This window comes from Tupaia chinensis, unplaced genomic scaffold (assembly GCF_000334495.1).
Source record: "Tupaia chinensis unplaced genomic scaffold, TupChi_1.0 Scaffold000418_1, whole genome shotgun sequence".
Taxonomy (NCBI): domain Eukaryota; kingdom Metazoa; phylum Chordata; class Mammalia; order Scandentia; family Tupaiidae; genus Tupaia; species Tupaia belangeri.
Window position 1 is genome coordinate 843,725 of NW_006159923.1, and position 17,517 is coordinate 861,241.

The following is a 17,517-nucleotide window of genomic DNA, read 5'->3' on the forward strand; positions in this document are numbered from 1 at the left end:
TCTTTCCCTCTTGGATCAAATTAAAATAAATGAAATTAAATAAAAGAATAATAATAAATAAAACAAAATAAATACATATTTCTTTAAAGTCCTACACACTCTTTAAGGTCCAACTCAAAAGGACTACTCCTCTCTCTAGCCTTTCGTAATTCCTTTCCCCTGTATCAGGCAGAAATAATGACTCCTGTTCTGCAATTCCAGTCCTTCTCTTCTGCTGGTCTCCAAAGCAGTAGGACACTGTCATTTACTCCCAACTGTCTTTTTAAAGAGGATACATTTTGATATGTACACCCAACAATTTATGACCAGTGCTTACCTCTGGAGAGGAAGCCAAGGGGACTATAAAAGGGAGAATTTCTACTGGATTCCCTTTTGCAGTATTGTAACTCTTGATCACGTGCGTATATATTTTTTGAATATATATATTACATATTAAAAAAAAATTCACCCAGACATCGCGGTGTGATGGTAATGCAAGTGCCCTGCAAGACTAGTAGCTATTGGATTGTTGGAGAAGTCAGCATGTAGTTTTTCTGGTTTTCTATGCAAAAATGCCTCATGACATTTCTGACAACCCAATGTATTACTGAACACAGGTTCAGTTCCTGGGTCAGCCACAAACATGTTCTGTGTGCATGTGAGCCCCAGGATCCTGAAGAGCTGGAAGACTGAGAAAAGGGGGTTGCAGGATGAGGAGACTCCATGAAGGGTCTCTCTCTCTGCTCCTCTTTCTTTCTCTGTGTGTGTGTGTGTGTGTGTGTGTGTGTGTGTGTGTTCTAGCAACTAAAAAAAATAATAATAAGTTCAAAAGACTGAAAACAGGGACCAGCAGTTAGCATAATGGCTACGTCGCTGGACTCCCATGTAGTCGACCGCGGTTCGTGTCCCGGACCCGGTGGCTTAAAACTCACGCCAGGCACGTGTGCATGCGTGCCCAGGATCCCGAGAGGAGAATGGAGGAGAAGGGATTGTGGCATGGCCATCCCCCCGAGGGTGATATCTCGCTTTCTGTCTCTCTGTCTCTCTCTGTCTGGCAAGCGCACACATCCTATAGCAAAAACCTCTCCATAAATAAATAAATAAATGATTGAAAATATCCAAAATAAAGTCCCCTTTACCCTTCAAGGCTTGGTTCATCTGCCCACTTCCCTGGGAGCCTTTCAGAGGCAGAGATTGCTGTTGCCTCAGTTCTTCAGGCCAGTCTCACAGTGTAGTGGTTAAGCACTGCTTATAGGAAGCCTGATCCCACATGGCTGACCATGGTTCGAATCCCAGCTTGGGGACTTGAAAAACACACTGGACCTGTGTATATGACCCATATCCTGATGGGATAGAGAAAGAGAAAAAAGAATTGCGGCATGACCAAACCCCATTGCAGGGTTCTCTCTCTCTCTCTCTCTCTCTCTCTCTCTCTCTCTCTTGCTCTCGCTTTCACTCTCTGACAAGAGCATGCACCCTTTGGCAATTAAAAAAAAAAACTCAATTTTTATCTAGGCAGTTGCTAAAATGATCAATTGCAAGGTTTACGATAAGTAAACATGTCCAGCTAATAGAGTGTATATAACCTTCCCTATGGTTAGATGTGGCCGAAATCGTGATCTGGCCAATTCAACGCAGGTAGACGTGTTATCGGGGACTCCTGGAGTGATCATTAAAGGGGAGGGGATGAAAATCCTTCTGCCTTCCATCTTTCCTCCTTCCAGGTTACAATTTGAACAAGGTGGCCAAGGTTTTAGCAGCCTTCTTAGATCCATAAGATGACCTTGAGAAGAAGGTCATCATTCTGGCTAATATGGTGAGAGACTCACAGAAGAAGCTGGGTCCCTATGAGTCGTGGTGCTGCCCCATTGGCCCTGGACTGCCTGACTCTGCATTTCTTTTAGTTCATCTGGTTTAAGTCGTTATTTGGGAGTTTTCTGTTGTCTGCAGCGAGCCAAAGCTAATCATAACTGACACGTTGTTCTGGTTATCTATTGCTGCATAAAGAGACACTCCCAAAAGAACTATTCTGTCAGGCTCACAGATCAGGAATTCTGACAGGACTTTGCAAGGATGGCCTGAATCTGCTCCCTATTCTCCAGGGTCTCTGCCGGGAAGACTTGACGGCTTGATGTAACTAAGCCAGCCAGGGGTAGGGACCATCTGGAGGGCTCTTCACTCACATATCTGCTAACAGGACTGAAATAACTAGAAGTCGAGGCCCAGCTGGTACTGCTGACCAGAGCATCTACACATGGCTTTGTCCATGTGACTTGGGCTTCCTTAGAGCATGGCAGTCTTGGGGCAGTTAGACATCTTACACGTGGTGCAGAGCTCCTGAGCAAATGCTCAGTGAGCAAGGTGGAAGTTGTGTGGCTTCTTCCACCCTAACCTGTGAGGTCATGCAGTACCATTCGGACATATCCTATGGCTTACAAGCAAGTCACCAAAATCATTCTGGGCTCATCTCTTTTCTTTTCTTTTTTTTTTTTTTTATTTGGGCCTATCTTTTTTCTTTTTTTTTTTTTTTTTTTTTAGAATCATTTATTTCGGGGTCAGCAGGTGGCATGGTGGTGAAGGGTACTGGACTCCCACATGGCTGATCATGGTTCAAGTCCCAGATCTGGCAGCTTGCTTTCTCAGTTTTTCTCTCTCTCTCATTCTCTCTCTCTCTCTCACTCTCTTCTTCTCTGGCCAAATTAAAATAAATAAATAAAATAAAGTTTAAAGCATTCTTTTTTGTTTATTTTTAATTTTTAAAAATTTTAATTAATTAATTAATTTACATTCATTCACTGAGCATTGTCACAGCATACAAAATATGATTTCCCATCCAGAATATACTGCACATAGTGGCTTAATCATACAATAATTTCCATTTCTAGTTTCATATATATATATATGTATATATATTTTTTTTCCCCTCTTTCTCACCCTCTGCCATTTCCCACCCTCCTCCCACACTATCTCAGGTGTCCACAGTTGTTTTCCATTCCTGTTTGCTCCACATTTTATTGATTCACAAAATTTCTTAAATAATCTAACTACTTTCAATAGCAAGTTCAGCTGGTGTATACCTATCTGTGAATACATGTCTGACTTCAGGCGTGAAACTCTGAGTAGAATGAATACAATATAAGGTAGCACCTCGCTGATGCTATATAGCTTACTACGGTCATTAAATAGGTATTTTTTACTATTTTTTTTAATTTTGAGAAAAGTAGTTTTAGCTTTAATAAATCAAAGAAATGCTAAAGAAAAACTTTGCTTAAAACTTAAAGCCAAAAAACAGATTAGGATTCTGTTCAAATAGTAAGTACATGAAACTATCAGCAGCTCAAGACAGGACAAAATTCCTTAAAATCAGAAAACAAAGCCTAGAAGAAAATCAGCAATGTTTTAGTCAAAAGTCATAAGATTCTATTTCATCAGTTCAGTCTCAGGTACTTAATCTCTCTTTTGTTGTGGTTTATTCTTCCCGATTAAATTCTAGGATAAAATAATTATTTTTTTGTGTGTGTGAGAGGTTTTTGCTATAGGGCGCGTGTGCTCACCAGGAAGACAGAAACAGAAACAGAAAGTGAAAAATCACCCCCTGGGGGGATGGTCACACCACAATCCCTTCTCCTCCATTTTGCTCTCGGGATCTTGGGCACGCACGTACATGCACCTGAAATTAATTTAAGCCACCGGGTCCAGGACTCAAACCACGGTCGATTACCTGGGGGTCCAGCAATGTAGCCTTATGCCATCTGCTGGTTCCAGGATAAAGTAATTCTTTAAAAAAAAAAAAAGATTTATATTTTTTGTTAGTATTATTATTATTATTAATTTGACGAGAGAGAGAGAGAGAGAAAGTGAGAATGCAAGCCACCAGGTCCAGGACTCACACCATGGTCGGCCATGTGGGAGTCTATCACCTTAACCACTGTGCCACCTGCCAGCCCCCCCCCCCTTTTACTGTAATTTTTCAGCACATGAACAGAATAGAGGGGAGGGAGAGTAATAAAGCACTCCCCATGGAGTGCGGTCACACTGCAATCCCTTCTCTTCCATTTCTCCCTCCTTTCAGAATTTTGGTCATGCATGCACACACATCCTGCGTGTTTTTCAAGCTGCCAGGTCTGGGATTTGAACTGCCCGATCAGTCATGCGGAATCCAACTGCCTTAACCACCAGGCCACTAGCTGGCTCCAATTCCATCTCTTGATGAAAAGAAAAACAACTGAAACAAAAAATTTCCAGCCATCTTTAAAACTGCCAAACACATCTCCCTAAGATGTCACCCCACAGGGATGGAGTTCCCGTTTCTTGTACACCCCTGCCTGACCGCACACTTACCACATTTGGTCTTGCTATACAGCCATGAGCTTACATGTCTCACAGGCTTTCCTTCCTGCCTCTGAGGTCATGCAGCATCACTTGGCCACGTTGTGTTGGTTACAAGCAAGTCACCAAAAACATTCCAGAGTCAAGTGGTGGAGGTGAATGCAATCCCGTTTGGTCTCCTTTTTTCTTGAATTGATCAGAGGGCACGTGCATGAGAAAGAGGGAGAGAGGGAGAGAAAAGCATTACCCTCTTGAGCCTACAGATTTCTGAAGAGCAGAGGCTGGCTTTTCTCCACATGTTTCCCTTATAGGGATAAGCTCAGTACTTTCCTGTACAGAATGATAACTGGGGCCAGCCCATGACCTGGTGATTACATGACCCAGATCCCACTGGCCAACTGCGCTGTTAGCGTCCTGGACCCAACAGCTTGGAAATCAGGCCAAATGCAAGGGCTTGGGTGCCCAAAATCCCTAAAGGAGGGAGAAATGGAGGAGATTGAATTGCAGCGTGACCGTTCCTCATGGGGGTGGGGGTGAGTAATTTTTCTCTCTCTTTCTCTCTCCTGGGCAAGTACACACTCCCTCTGGCAAAATTTTTAAAAAAAATAAAAACCAAAAAATGGTAATTGACTAAACTTAAAATCTTCTGCTTTCTGAAAAGAATTATCTAAAGCTAGGAGAATGGAGAAGGGATTGCAGCATGACCATCCCCCCTGGGGGGAGTGATTTCTAGCTTTCTGTCTCTGTCTTTTTGGCGAGTGCACGTGCCCTATAGCAAAAACCCCTCAAAAAAAAATTTAAAAAAAGAGAGAGAGAAAGAAAGAAAGAGAAAGAAAGAAGAAAGTTCTCTACAGAGAAAGAGAGAGAAAGAGGTTGCCAAGGCCAGCAGGTGGCATGGTGGTTGGGGCACTGGACTCCCACATGGCCAACCACTGTTTGAGTCCCGGACCCGGCAGCTTGAGAACCATGCTGTGAGCCTGTGTGTGCCCAAGGTCCCAGGAGGAAAGTGGAGAAGAGGGAGTTGTGGCATGGCTGCCGCCCTCCAGAAAGGATGATTTCTCACTTTCCCACTCTCTGTCTCTCTCTGGCAATTGCATGCACCCTATGACAAAAACAAAAACAAAAAACAGAGCGGTTGCCTTCAGGAAGGTAGGCTAAGAACTTAAGGGAGGGAGTCCTGCTCATCAGTGTGTGCCCTTTCGTACTTCTGTATTTTTTCCACACGCAGATATTAACCTTCCTGTTTTAGATCAATATTAGGGACCAGATGGTGGCACAGGGGTAACAGTACTCTGAGACTGCTCTCATGGGAAGTTTTGTAGGGTGGGGTTTCCCCAGAAATTAGGACTTGGTTGTACCGTAAAAGTGTTATGAAAATCTAACCCCTTCATGGTGTCCCAGGGTGGAGCCTTTGAGTGTGAGAAGGTCCTTAGGTCAGGGTCCCTGTGATCTAGTTCTGATAGGTTTACAAGATGGAAAAGGAGGGGCTGGCAATGGTTATGGCACTGGACTCCCACATAGCTGACCATGGTTCAAGTTCCAGACCTAGTAGCTTGCTTCCTCATTTTCTCTCTCTCTGGTCAAAGTTTTCAAAATAGTAATAATAAATAAAATTAAATAAGTAAAAATTAAGTAAAGTAAAAATGTTAAAATTAATTTTTAAAAAGAGATGCAAAAGGAATGCCAGCCAGGTGGCATGACGGTTCAGGTTGCTGGATCCCACGAGGACGACTGTGCGGTTCAAGTTCCAGACCCAGTGGCCTGAGAAACACAGCTAGCGCATGTGCATGTGTGCAAAATCCCAAGAGGAGTGGAGAAGGGATTGCAGCATGGCATCCCCCTGCCCCCGCAACGGGGAACGCTTTCTCACTTTCTCTCCCTCTCTCTCCTCCAAGAGTGCATACACCCTATAGCAAATTGTTTTTAAATGGGGTCGGGGAGGAAATGAGAACAGAACAGGCAGAAAGTCATGGACGACCACCCTGCCTCCACCATGTTATAGCCTCACTAGAGGCTGGCCCCTGGGCCTTGGACCTCCAAGCTGAATAAACCTCCGTTTCTGCATAAGCCACCCAATCTCAAGCATTGCCATTACCAATGCAATAATGGACTAAGCCTGAAAGGTTTCAGGTTCATGTCCAGAGACCTCCCTAAACATGCCAGGCATACCCTGTGCCTATAATCTTGGGCTGGGTGAGGCTGAGGGTGGATCACAGCTACAAGACCCTGTGCTGTCTCTGTCTCTGTGTCCTTCATTAAAGAAAGAGCCTTTTTAAAAAAATTTAAACAAAGGGGGGGGGCAGCAGGTAGCATGGTGGTTAAGGGCACTGGACTCCCACATGGCCAGCCACGGTTTGAGTCCCAGACCTGGCGGCTTGCTTTCTCACTTTCCTTCTCGCACGCTGTCTCTCTCTCGCTCGCTCTCTCTCGCTCTCGCTCGCTCTCTCTCTCTCTGTCCCTCTATGGTCAAATTTTATAAAGTAAATAAAGTCAAATAAAAATAATTATTTTAAAAAATTAAACAAAGGAGCCGGCAGGTAGTAGTGGTTAAGGTGCTGAACTCCCACATAGTTGACCATGGTTTGAGTCTCAGACCCAGAGGTTTGAAACTTATGCTGGATACATGTGAGTGCCCAAAATCCCAAGAGGAGAAGGGATTGTGGTGTGAATATCCCTCCTAGGGGGTGATTTCTCACTTTATGTCTCTCACTGTCTGTCTCTCCAGTGAGCGCATACACCCTATAGCAAAAATTTCTTTAAAAAAATTTTTTTTCATTTTTTAAAAGAGATTTTTTTTGCCATAGGGTGCATGTGCTCACCATAGAGACAGACAGAGAGACAGCGAGAAATCAACCCCCATGGGAGATGGCCATGCCACAATCCCTTCTCCTCCATTCTCCTCTCAGGATCTAGAACCATGCATGCGCACATACCCAGTGTGAGATTTAAACCACTGGGTTTAGGACTCAAACTGAGGTTGACTATGTGGGGGTCTAGAAACATAACCATTACACCATCTGCTGGTCCCTTAAAATTTTTAAAAAATAAATAAATAAGAATTACATAAATAAGTAGTTTCTTCCAATCGTGATAAGAGCCACAAAACTTTATAAACCATACAGGGTTATGAACTGGTGAGGGATTATTGCCTGACATATCACAGGCACTCAATATATTTGCAGACCCCTCACGCCCTACCTTCTTTTCCGTTTCTCTCTCTCTAATTTATCTGCATTAACATGCTGTGTAACATAACTACACCCTAACAATCTTACAGACTTTTTACTTATTTTATCTGTTGTCTTCCCAACAACCTCCCTTCACCGTGTTGTAGAGTGCAACCGAACAAACGACCACCAGATTAAGGTTAAAGGGAGTCTACGAGCTGGCCTGCGACTACAGCCTGAGGCTCAGGGACGGAGAGTCAGAACTGCAGTCCCAACCGAAGTTTGAGCAGTCAAAAACTTTTAGAGGGGGGTCAGTTACCAGGGGTGCAGGAAGTCCAAAATGTCAGGAAAGGGAGTGGGGTTTCCATGCAAGCAGTTACAGAGGCTGAATCAAGCAGGTTAATTATTTCTGAGGGCACTCTCTAGACCTTTGTTTACTGGTCTCTATGGCTCTGGGTGGGGGTCTGCTGATTGGTAGTTACATTGCCAAGGAACATCTAAACAAAAGGGTTTCGGGCTACTTAGCAGGCTGTAACAGGTACAGGATGGCGTCTCAGATGCAGGCTTTTTGTATGTCTAGCACAAGCTATTTTCTCATGGGAAGAGCAAGCAAGTTTACAGAAGACAGCCATGTTAGGGTAAGAGGACAAAGTGGATGAACAGTTGTTCATGTGCAAGATCTAATCTGTGACCTTCCACAGATGCACTAAAATGCAAGCTTGATAAGAGTCTGGATTGTTCACCTCAGTGTCCCCAGGGGCTAGGACAGTGCCTGGAATACAATGGGACACCCAATAAATACTTAAGGACCGGGCCACGTGGTAGTTAAGGCACTGGACTCCCACATGGCCCACCACAGTTCCAATCCTGACCTTGGTGGCTCGCTTTCTCACTATGCCCCTCTCTGTCCCTGTCATTCTCTGGCGAGCACACGTGCTCTATAATAAACTTTTAAAACTTATAAATAAAATAAGCGAAATTATATATATTGGGGACCAGCAGGTGGTGCAGTGGTTAAGGCACAGGATTCCTCCACGTCCAACTAAGGTTCGAGTCCCGGATCTGGCAGCTTGCTTTCTCCCTTTCTCTCTCTCTCTCTCTCTCTCTCTCTCTTTCTCTCTGGTCAGATTAAAAAATGATAATAAGTAATAAAATAAATCATTAGAAATACATAGAGGAGATGAGCAATTAGAATGGATAGATGTATTGACGAATAAAGAGATGCTTAGCTATTAAGAGGATGAGGGTCTGTATAACGTGGGGCATCTGGGGATTGAGGAGACCGACTGGGACTGGGGAACCGGACGCTGGGATCTCTCTCTCGGAACCGACGCCCACCGCGGTGGTCTAGCGTTCCTCCCTTCCTCCCCCGCCCCCGCTAGGAAGTCGCTTAGCAACGCGCCGGACCCGCCGCCGCCGCTAGGGGGCGAGCGGGCGGGGAGACGGGGACGCGCGCGCGTACGGGCGCGTGCGCGGCGCCGGACGGCGAGGAGGGCACGTCACTTCCTGTTTCTTTAGGGGAACGTGGCTTTCCCCGCAGCGCCGAGCCCATCTGCTTTCCTGCAGCTGCAGCGGCCGGACCTGGAGCGGGATCTCGAGCGCAGCCTCGCCATGGACTCGGCCCTCAGCGACCCGCATAACGGCAGCGCCGACGCCGGCAGCACACCCATCGCGCTGGCCTACGGCAGCCTCCTGCTCATGGCGCTGTTGCCCATCTTCTTCGGCGCCCTGCGCTCGGTGCGCTGCGCCCGTGGCAAGGTAGGGTGAGCGGCGACAGCGGGGCTTCCGCCCCTATCCTGGACACGGCTGGCACTCACTCTTCCCAGGAGGGACAGACACCTCCTCTCCCCGACACTGTCCCTGCCCAGCATTGATCACCATCATTCTTCACCACGGGCCTGCGCCCGGGCTGGCCCTTGGTACCCCAGTTGCTGGGCATCACCCCCCGAACTGGGTACTGACATATTTTCGAAATAGGGACAGGTTTCTGCTCCTCCCGCCCGGACCCTGACACATCCCTTCCCCGGTGCATCATGCCGCCGCTGGGAATGCTTGCAGCCGAGCCTCTGCGCTGGTTCATCTGAGCCTCCTGGGCCCAGGCAGACCAGCCCCACGCTCTGCCCTGGCTGGCTGGCAGCAGGGCGTGCTCATCCCGGGCCGTGGGTCAGCCCGGATCTGGACCTCATGGGGTACGTCCGGGTTTGGAGAACTCCTGAATGGCGCGATCTCTGGCATCCCTCTCTTAGGAACTCTGCTTTACCCCATGCCAGGGCCAATTCCAGCCTCCAGACCCATCTCTGGACTTTGACTCCTGTCTGACCCGAATCTGTGTGACCTCTTGGGGGCTCTTCTAGAACCCCCAAAGCAAGCCCTTGTCCTGCCTCAAAAACAAACACAGAAAAAAGAATATAGCCCCAGGTCAAGCCCCCAGTTTTTCACATCACTTTCTGGAATCAGTTTGTTAACCAGCCCTTCAGAACCTGGCACCTTGGCATCTCTTCTCTTCAACCAGACATAAGCCCTTTGTTTTGCTGGCTCGCTCTCCCTGGCTACCACCCAGCCTTGGACCTGCCCTAGCATAAGCCCTGACCCTGTTCCTAACTCCTAATCCTGTTTCCATCCCAGCTCCTGAACCTACCTGCGAATAGCCATCATTCTCCTCAGCCCCCTAAGATTGGGCTTGTCTGCTGGGTAACGGAGCCACCGTCGGCCTCTCGTGAGAGACTAGGCCAGACCCCATCCTGCCTTCCTTGCCATCTGTCCCATTGGATACCTAGAAGGACTCCAGCATTGTCTCCCTCCTCCTCCTTGCTCTCCCCTCACTACTTCTTGTGTTGAATCTTCTCTAATCCACTGCACCAATGGCTTCTCAGTTCCTAGCACCCTCTTCTCAGCCCCTGATCTACAGCTCCCCTCTGTTCCCCCCACCCACCCAGACCTGAAGAGAGACCTAAGCGGAAGCTGCTTTACCCACAGAGGGCATGCTCACACAGCAGCTGCCACTTTTGAAACTGCCCAGGCTCAGGTTCTCAAAACATTACTGATTTGAGCAGTGACTAAGGCCTGCCACCTTCCTTCCCCAAAAGCAGAGACCTCACCGTGGTTTTCCCAGCAGTCAGTTGCCAAGGAGGGAAGTCAGGCAGGGCTTAGGCTGAGAGACTCGGGTGTGACCCCATTTTCCTGTCGTGCCTCTTCTAAGTAGCGTTCAGACGGCCTTTAGCCTCTCTGCCGTGCCTGCCAGGCAGACCACATGGAGAGAAGTTCTGAAATAGACCAGCATGAAGGAGGTAAAGGGCAGGCTGGCCTACGGTGGGCACCTTAACCTGAGTAAGTCTTGTCACCTTCAGCACATGGGTCACTGATCTCTTCACAAAACTCTTTCCAGCAACAGTTATTCCTGGACCTCCACTGTGGTAGAGTGTGGGGTGTCAGAATGCTGCAAAGATGAGTAGGTCAGAGCCCTGTCACCCAAGAATTCAGGAGTCTGGATGCAGGACACTGACTGGATCCGTGATTGTAATAGGCACGGGGCTGTGGGGATGAGAGGTTGAGCACACCTGGGCAGGGCTGGGCGGCTTTGTGCTGGGAGTAGGCTTGAGCCTCGATGTAGAATTTCAAGCAGATTGAGGCATTCGAGATAGAGGAAACAATTTAGCAGAGAGGTTCTGCGGCAAGAAGGTATGAGTCAGTTCAGGAGACAGCGGATGGTGTGGTGTGGCTGGAGGCAGGTGGAGATAGGGGAGCGTGTATATTCAGTACTTTCCCCAGCACTCCAGCCTCCCAGGTGTTTTGAAGACTATTTTGAAGACTATTTAACGGAATTAACAAACAGGGCCTGACTGTTAACAACCTCCCCCCACCAATAGCCAGGATGCTTTAAAGCTTACAGAGCTACCCCGATCCCACTTTTGATCCTCCCAGCCCCTGAGAGTGGCACACAGAGCCCATTTTATTATGTCTGTTCTACAGAAAAAGAAACAGAGTCAAAGAGATGACTTCTGTAAGTCAGTCTGTGAGTAGGGGACAACGAGGTGTACCTGGGGTTTCCTTGATATGGGTCCCTCTGAAAACTCTCAGAAGTAGGAGCCAGCCAGTGACATGGTGGTTGGGGAGGCTGGATCCCACATGGCTGACTACACAGTTTGAGTCCTGGACCCAGTGGCTTGAAAGACACACTGGGAGCACGTGTGTGCAAGCTCAAAATCTGGAGAGGAGAATGGAGAAGGGACTGTGTTGTGGCTATCCCCGCGGGGAGTGATTTCTCACTTTCTCTCTGGGTCTGGGGATTGCATGCCTCTATTACAAACTAAAAGAAAAACAAAAACACACACTCAGGTGGCATTTTGCCTAAGAAAAGGGCAGTCCAAATGATTCCTTTTTCTACTCCAAGTCATTTCCCTGGTCTTTTGGCAGGGGAAGTGAAAAGTTAGTGTGGGGTCCAGAGTTTTGATTTCCCACCAGAGGTGGACCTCAAAGCCAGTTGAGAAAGGGCATGTGAGGGCAGAATTCTCCCTGGCGCCGAAGTGTTTATAACAGGCAGGGCCAATTGTGAATTCATGGGGAGAAGATGGAGCCCCAGGAGTGTGTTGGGAAGAGGTAACCTTAGGAGGAACCACCTCAGCGCAGTGCTCATCCTTGTCAGAGACCCATATCCCAGGGGGAGAGGATCTGGCCCATGTAGTGGCCACTTATTGGGCAGGTTTAGAAGCCTTGGGCCTGTAACACAGAGGAGCCCCTGAGCCAACAGGACTGGGCACCTGCCCTGTGCCAGAACAAAGAAGGCCACACCTTCCCCTCACAGAGCTCACAGAGCTCAGTCACCAGGGAGAGAAGCCAAGTGACCAAATAACCAGTTTGAATTCTGGTGTGCTCTCTGGAGGAGGTGGCAGTTACCTTCAAATGGGCAGGCGAGGATTCAGCAGAAGAGAAGAGGAAGTGAATGGGACCACGAGGTGTGTTCGAAGAGACAGGAGTAAAGTGACATGAACCCAGAGAGGGGCTTGTGAGGGCCACAAGATGCTCTGGGAGCCTGTGGCCTTTCTGAGGAACAAAACCCTGATCAGCAGCACAGCAGTCGATCTTCATAGTTACAGAAATACTACACACTTGTAAAAGAGAAGAAAGAAAAAATAGAGCAGAACTATAAAGGAAAAGGCTCGTCAGCACCCGTCCATGGAAGTAACCCAGTTACTGCTTGGCACGGAACCATCCAGAGCTGTTTCTGTGGACACACAAACATTACACACATGCCTGTGTGTGCACACATATGTACATCTCTTTTTATAAAAATGGAATTGTATAATGCATGTTGCTCTGCAACTTGATTTTCCTTTAACAACAGCTTGATCATTTTCCCACGTCAGTACGTGTAGATCTGCCTCATCCTTTCACCGCAGGGAGACAGGTGATGCTAAGGATGCCTGGGAAAGTCTCCCCGCACCTGCCCCAGAGGCAGCCCTATCGTCCGTTTCGTAGTCCGTGCCCTTACACACAAGCGTGTGATTTCCCCATTGTGAGGCGCACACACAAACCGCTGTGCTACGGGCCTGGCCCAGCACCTCGCCTTTTTCACTAAATATATGTTGGAGATCAAAGTCACGACAGTGCAGATGTGGTTGTGTTCTTTAACAGCTGCGGGGTATCCCACCTGTACCCCACGGTTGGTTGAGAACACTGGTTCTCAAGTGTAGTCCAAACCAACAGCACCGACATTACCTGGGGACTTGTTAGATGGGCAAATCCTGAATCCAATTCAAGGTAGGCCCACAAGTGCACGTTTTCCAAGCCCTCCACGTGGTGCTTGCTCAAGTGTGAGAACCACTGATGTTTTTTTTTTTTTTTTTTTAGAGACCTCCTCTGGTCAGTTAGGTTGTTCTAGTCTTTCACTCTATTACAGACCATGCTGAGATGAGTGTCTTGATGCTTTTGTTATTTCATACTTGTCTATATATGTGTAGGATAAATTTCTTGAAATTGATGTGCTGAGTCAAAGCTATGTGCACTTTTCGTTCAGATAGATTTTATTAACTTATTTGTCAAGGGGTTGTCCCCATTTATTCTCCATCAGCAGTGACTTTGGCTCTTGTTCAGTGGCTGCGTAGTAGTCCGTTTTCCAGAGGTTCTTCAGTAGGTCTCTGATACAGTAAGGTCTGGGCTTCAGGAAGACAGGATAGGTGATGGGAGGGAGTAGGCCCAGAAGGCTGTTGCGGTGGTTGTGGGGAAGCTGGCAATGGGGTCACAGGATTGGGTTGGGAAATTAGTTCAAGATTCTCTTAGGAAGCAGAATCATGGAGAGGTGAGAAAGGGAATGTGGTGGTCGACAAAGAGAGATCCTGGGTTCCACTGGGGTGACTACCAGAGTGGGATGAGAACTCCGGATCCTTTCTAGGACATGGCCTGGAAGCAGTACTCCCGGAGCTCAAGCTGTGCGGATGGCTGGAAGCGGGCATCTGTCTTTCCTTATTGCTTTTGCTTCCGCCCTGATAACTGAAGATCTAGAATGTCATGGGAAGCTAAATTTATTTCTGCTATTTGTGTCAGCTTTTTCCCCCTACTCTCTAATTATGTTTTGTGTTTCAGGAGCTGTTATATTTACATAAGTGCGTCTGGTGTAAAAACCCTGATCAGACTGGTAGAGAATATTGACAGCTTTGAGTATTTTGTAACTGCAGAGATGAACTGTTCTGTTACCTTCAGGATTCTGTTCCTCAAAAAAGTCACAGGCTCTCGGAGCATCTTTCTGTCACAAGAACAGTTTGGGCTCCAGAACCAGACTGCCTTAGTTCGAACCCTGGCTCTGCCACTCACCAGCTGTTTGACCGTAGGCAAGTTACTTTACCTCTCTGGGCCTCAGTTTCCTCATCTGTAAAATAGAGCTATTAAAAAAATGTGTTTAATGGGGTTTTTGTGATGATGAAATCCTGTAAAGCACTTAGAACAGTTTTTGGCACATAGAAAGTTCTTGGTAAATGCTATCCTTATTACTATTTTTTAAAGAATTATTTATTTTGGAGCCAACAGGTGGCATGATGGTTAAGGGTGCTGGACTCCCACATGACTGACCACGGTTCAAGTGTCGGACCTGGCAGCTTGCTTTCTCTTTCCTTTTCTCTCTCTCACTCTGTCCCTCTCTGGTCAAATTAAAATAAATAAAATAAATAAAAAAGAATTATTTAACTTTATTTATAATAATTATTGTTACTATTATTATTATTTGACCAAAGAGAGATGGGGAGGGGGAAGCAAGAAAGCAAGCCACCAGGTCCAGGACTCTAACTGGGAGTCCAGCGCCCTAACCACTGCACCACCCGCCGTCCCCATTCCTTCTTTTTTTTTTTTTTGATACATTTTTGTTTTAGGGCATGTGCACTCACTAAAGAGACAGAAAGCAAGAAAACTCCTGCCAGAGGGGAAGACCACACTGCAATCCCTTCTTCTCCTTTCTCTTTTTGGGATTTTGGGCACACACGCTCACATGCCCAGCGTGAGTTTTAAGTTGCCAGGTCCAGGACTCAAACTGCTGTTGACTACACGGGAGTCCAGTGATGTAGTCGTTATGCTGGTTCCCCTTTTTTTTTTTTTTTTTAAGTTTCTTTCTTTCTTCCATGAGCAAGAGTGACAGGGAGTGGGGAGAGACACTTGCTATGACCCAACCACAGCTTCAGCCAGCCCCAGGTCATGGGCATGTACGTGTCAGGTGTACTCAGGGAGGTCTCTGGTCGCAAACCTAGCACCTTCCAATGTGGGCTATTACAGAATATCGCATTTTACCTCTGCTCCATCGTCCCGCCCCTTCACTGCTTCTCTTGTCAGTCAGATTTCAAGTCTCCCGTTCTGACTGAGCATCACATCCCAGCATGGGATATTTATAGCAGTCACCCACAGAGGAGACCAGATTCCTCAATGGTGGAGCATCTGGCCACCTTTGGTTTGTCATCAAATAATGTTAAGCCTCTTCCCTCCCAGGTCCTGGACTGAATTGAAAGATGTGTGGAAATGAGCCATACACTGGTTTGTACGTAAAGCCAGAGTCTGTGTTTGCTTTCACAGCCTAAGCCTCTGTGCTTGCAGGTCTCTCACCTAATAAGCGTTTCCCTTCCTTGTACCCAAAGCAAGGTCCTCTGCTCTGTTTATCTGCCTCCTCCTGCATACCTGTGCTTGACCTTCGAGGCCCCAATTGGCATCTGCTCCATGTTTGACACATAGAAAGTTCTAGGTAAATGCTGTCCTTATTACCATATTTTTAAAGAATTACTTAATCTGGAGGGCCAGTGGGGGGTGAAGTGGTTAAGGGCGCAGGACTTCCACATGGTCAACCACTGTTTGAGTCCCGAACCTGGAAGCTTGCTTTCTCTCTTTCTCTCTGTCCCTCTCTGGTCAAATTAAAATAAATAAATAAAATAAAGTTAAATAAAATTTTTTTTTAATTATTTCATTTTGAAGCCAACAGGTGGCATGGTGGTTAAAGGTGCTGGATTCCCACATGACCAAATGCAGTTCAAGTCCTGGACCTGACAGCTTGCTTTCTTGCTTTCCCTTTTTTTTTCTCTCTCTCTGGTCAAATTTAAAAAAAAATAATAACAAATGGCATTAAATAAATAATTATTTTTAAAAAATAATGATTTGTATTTATTATTTTTACTTTTTAATCTGACCAGAAAGAGACGGGGAAAGAGGAAAGCAAGAAAGTAAGCCATCAGGTCCAGGACTCGAACCAAGAGTCCAGCACCCTAACCACCACACCACGTGTTGGCCCTATTACTATTTATAGTTTTGTTTTGTTTTGTTTTAAGTTTATTCCTTCTATGAGCAAGAATGGCAGGGAGCAGGGAAAGACAGCACTCCCAACAAGGTCTTGAAGACACCCCTCTCCCCATAGAGGTAGGGTTTTTGTCTAGCCTGCTTTCTGTCCAGTCCCTTTGTAGGGTCCCATAAAGATACAAATTGTGAGTACAGTCGCTCAGGGCACAGTGCTGAGTACTTCCAATGCAGAAATCATTGGCTCCCCACGACTCACTTTATGTCTGAGGAAAAATCAAGACGCAGAGAGAAAATCCCTTTCCCAGGGTCCCACAGCTGGGAGTGAGACTGGACTGTAGACTGGACAGTCTGACATTTTCCTCTCCACTCTCCGTGTTCATACCCTTTGATCATGTCACACTGCAGTGTAATCTGTTTACATGCTGAGGTCTTAGCCCGCCTACCTGTGAACCCCACAGTCAGGAGTGGTCTGATGTGTCGTGCCCACATTACTGCCACATAGGAAGTGTACCCAATGTGTGGAGGGCACAGAGAGGGCTAGGAACTTGCCCAAGTCCCACAGCATGCTGCACCAAAAACAGAAACCAAGGGCTAGGAGAGAAGAGGGAAGGAAGGAAGCCGGGCCTCCGTGTCAAGATTGCTCACCAACTTCACCCCCACCTTCTGGCAAAGCTACAGAGGGTGACTCACACAGGGCTGCCTCCGGTGGCTCCAGGGGGAGGGCCTAGGCTGCTTCAGCTCTACCTGTGGAGGGCTCTGGGTAAGCCCCAGCCCTTTTTGAGGTAAGCGAAACTCGAGATTGGCATCCTGTTTGACAGATGAGTAAACTGAGGCTCAGAGAACAAGTACTGGCCTCGGTCCCTAACTAGCCATTAACAGAGCAGTGTAGGGACCAGCAGTTACCATAACGGCTATGTCGCTGGACTCCCATGTAGTCGACCGTGGTTCGCGTCCCGGACCCGGTGGCTTAAAAATCACTCCGGGAGCATGCGTGCCCAAGATCCCAAGAGGAGAATGGAGGAGAAGGGATTGCGGTGTAGCCATGATTTCTCGCTTTCTGTCTCTCTCTCTCCGTCTGTCTGGCGACCACACGCGCCCTATAGCAAAAACCTCTCCAAAAAAAAAAAAACAACAGCAGTGCATACCTCGAGTACATCTTGTAGTATCATCTTGCTTATGGGTGGATCGTATCTGTAGGGACAGTTCTCGTAAGTGAAATTGCTTGGTCAAAAGGTGTGCACCTTGGTGATTTTGACATGCGTTGCCAAATTGCTTTCAGCAG

At 47.1% G+C, this 17,517-nt stretch overlaps 1 protein-coding gene across 2 annotated transcripts in view; it reads left to right on the forward strand.

Annotated features, from left to right (window-relative positions):
* Positions 1-8,965: 8,965 nt before the first annotated feature.
* Positions 8,966-17,517, forward strand: part of HM13 (histocompatibility minor 13) — a 55,488-nt gene continuing 46,936 nt past the window's right edge. The window contains exon 1 of one of the 2 annotated variants that reach the window (XM_006154716.3): positions 8,966-9,233. In XM_006154716.3, the coding sequence (XP_006154778.1) occupies positions 9,087-9,233 (147 nt within the window). In that variant the 5' untranslated portion in view covers positions 8,966-9,086. The remainder of the gene's footprint in view (positions 9,234-17,517) is intronic. The other variant, XM_006154717.3, reaches the window with a different exon arrangement.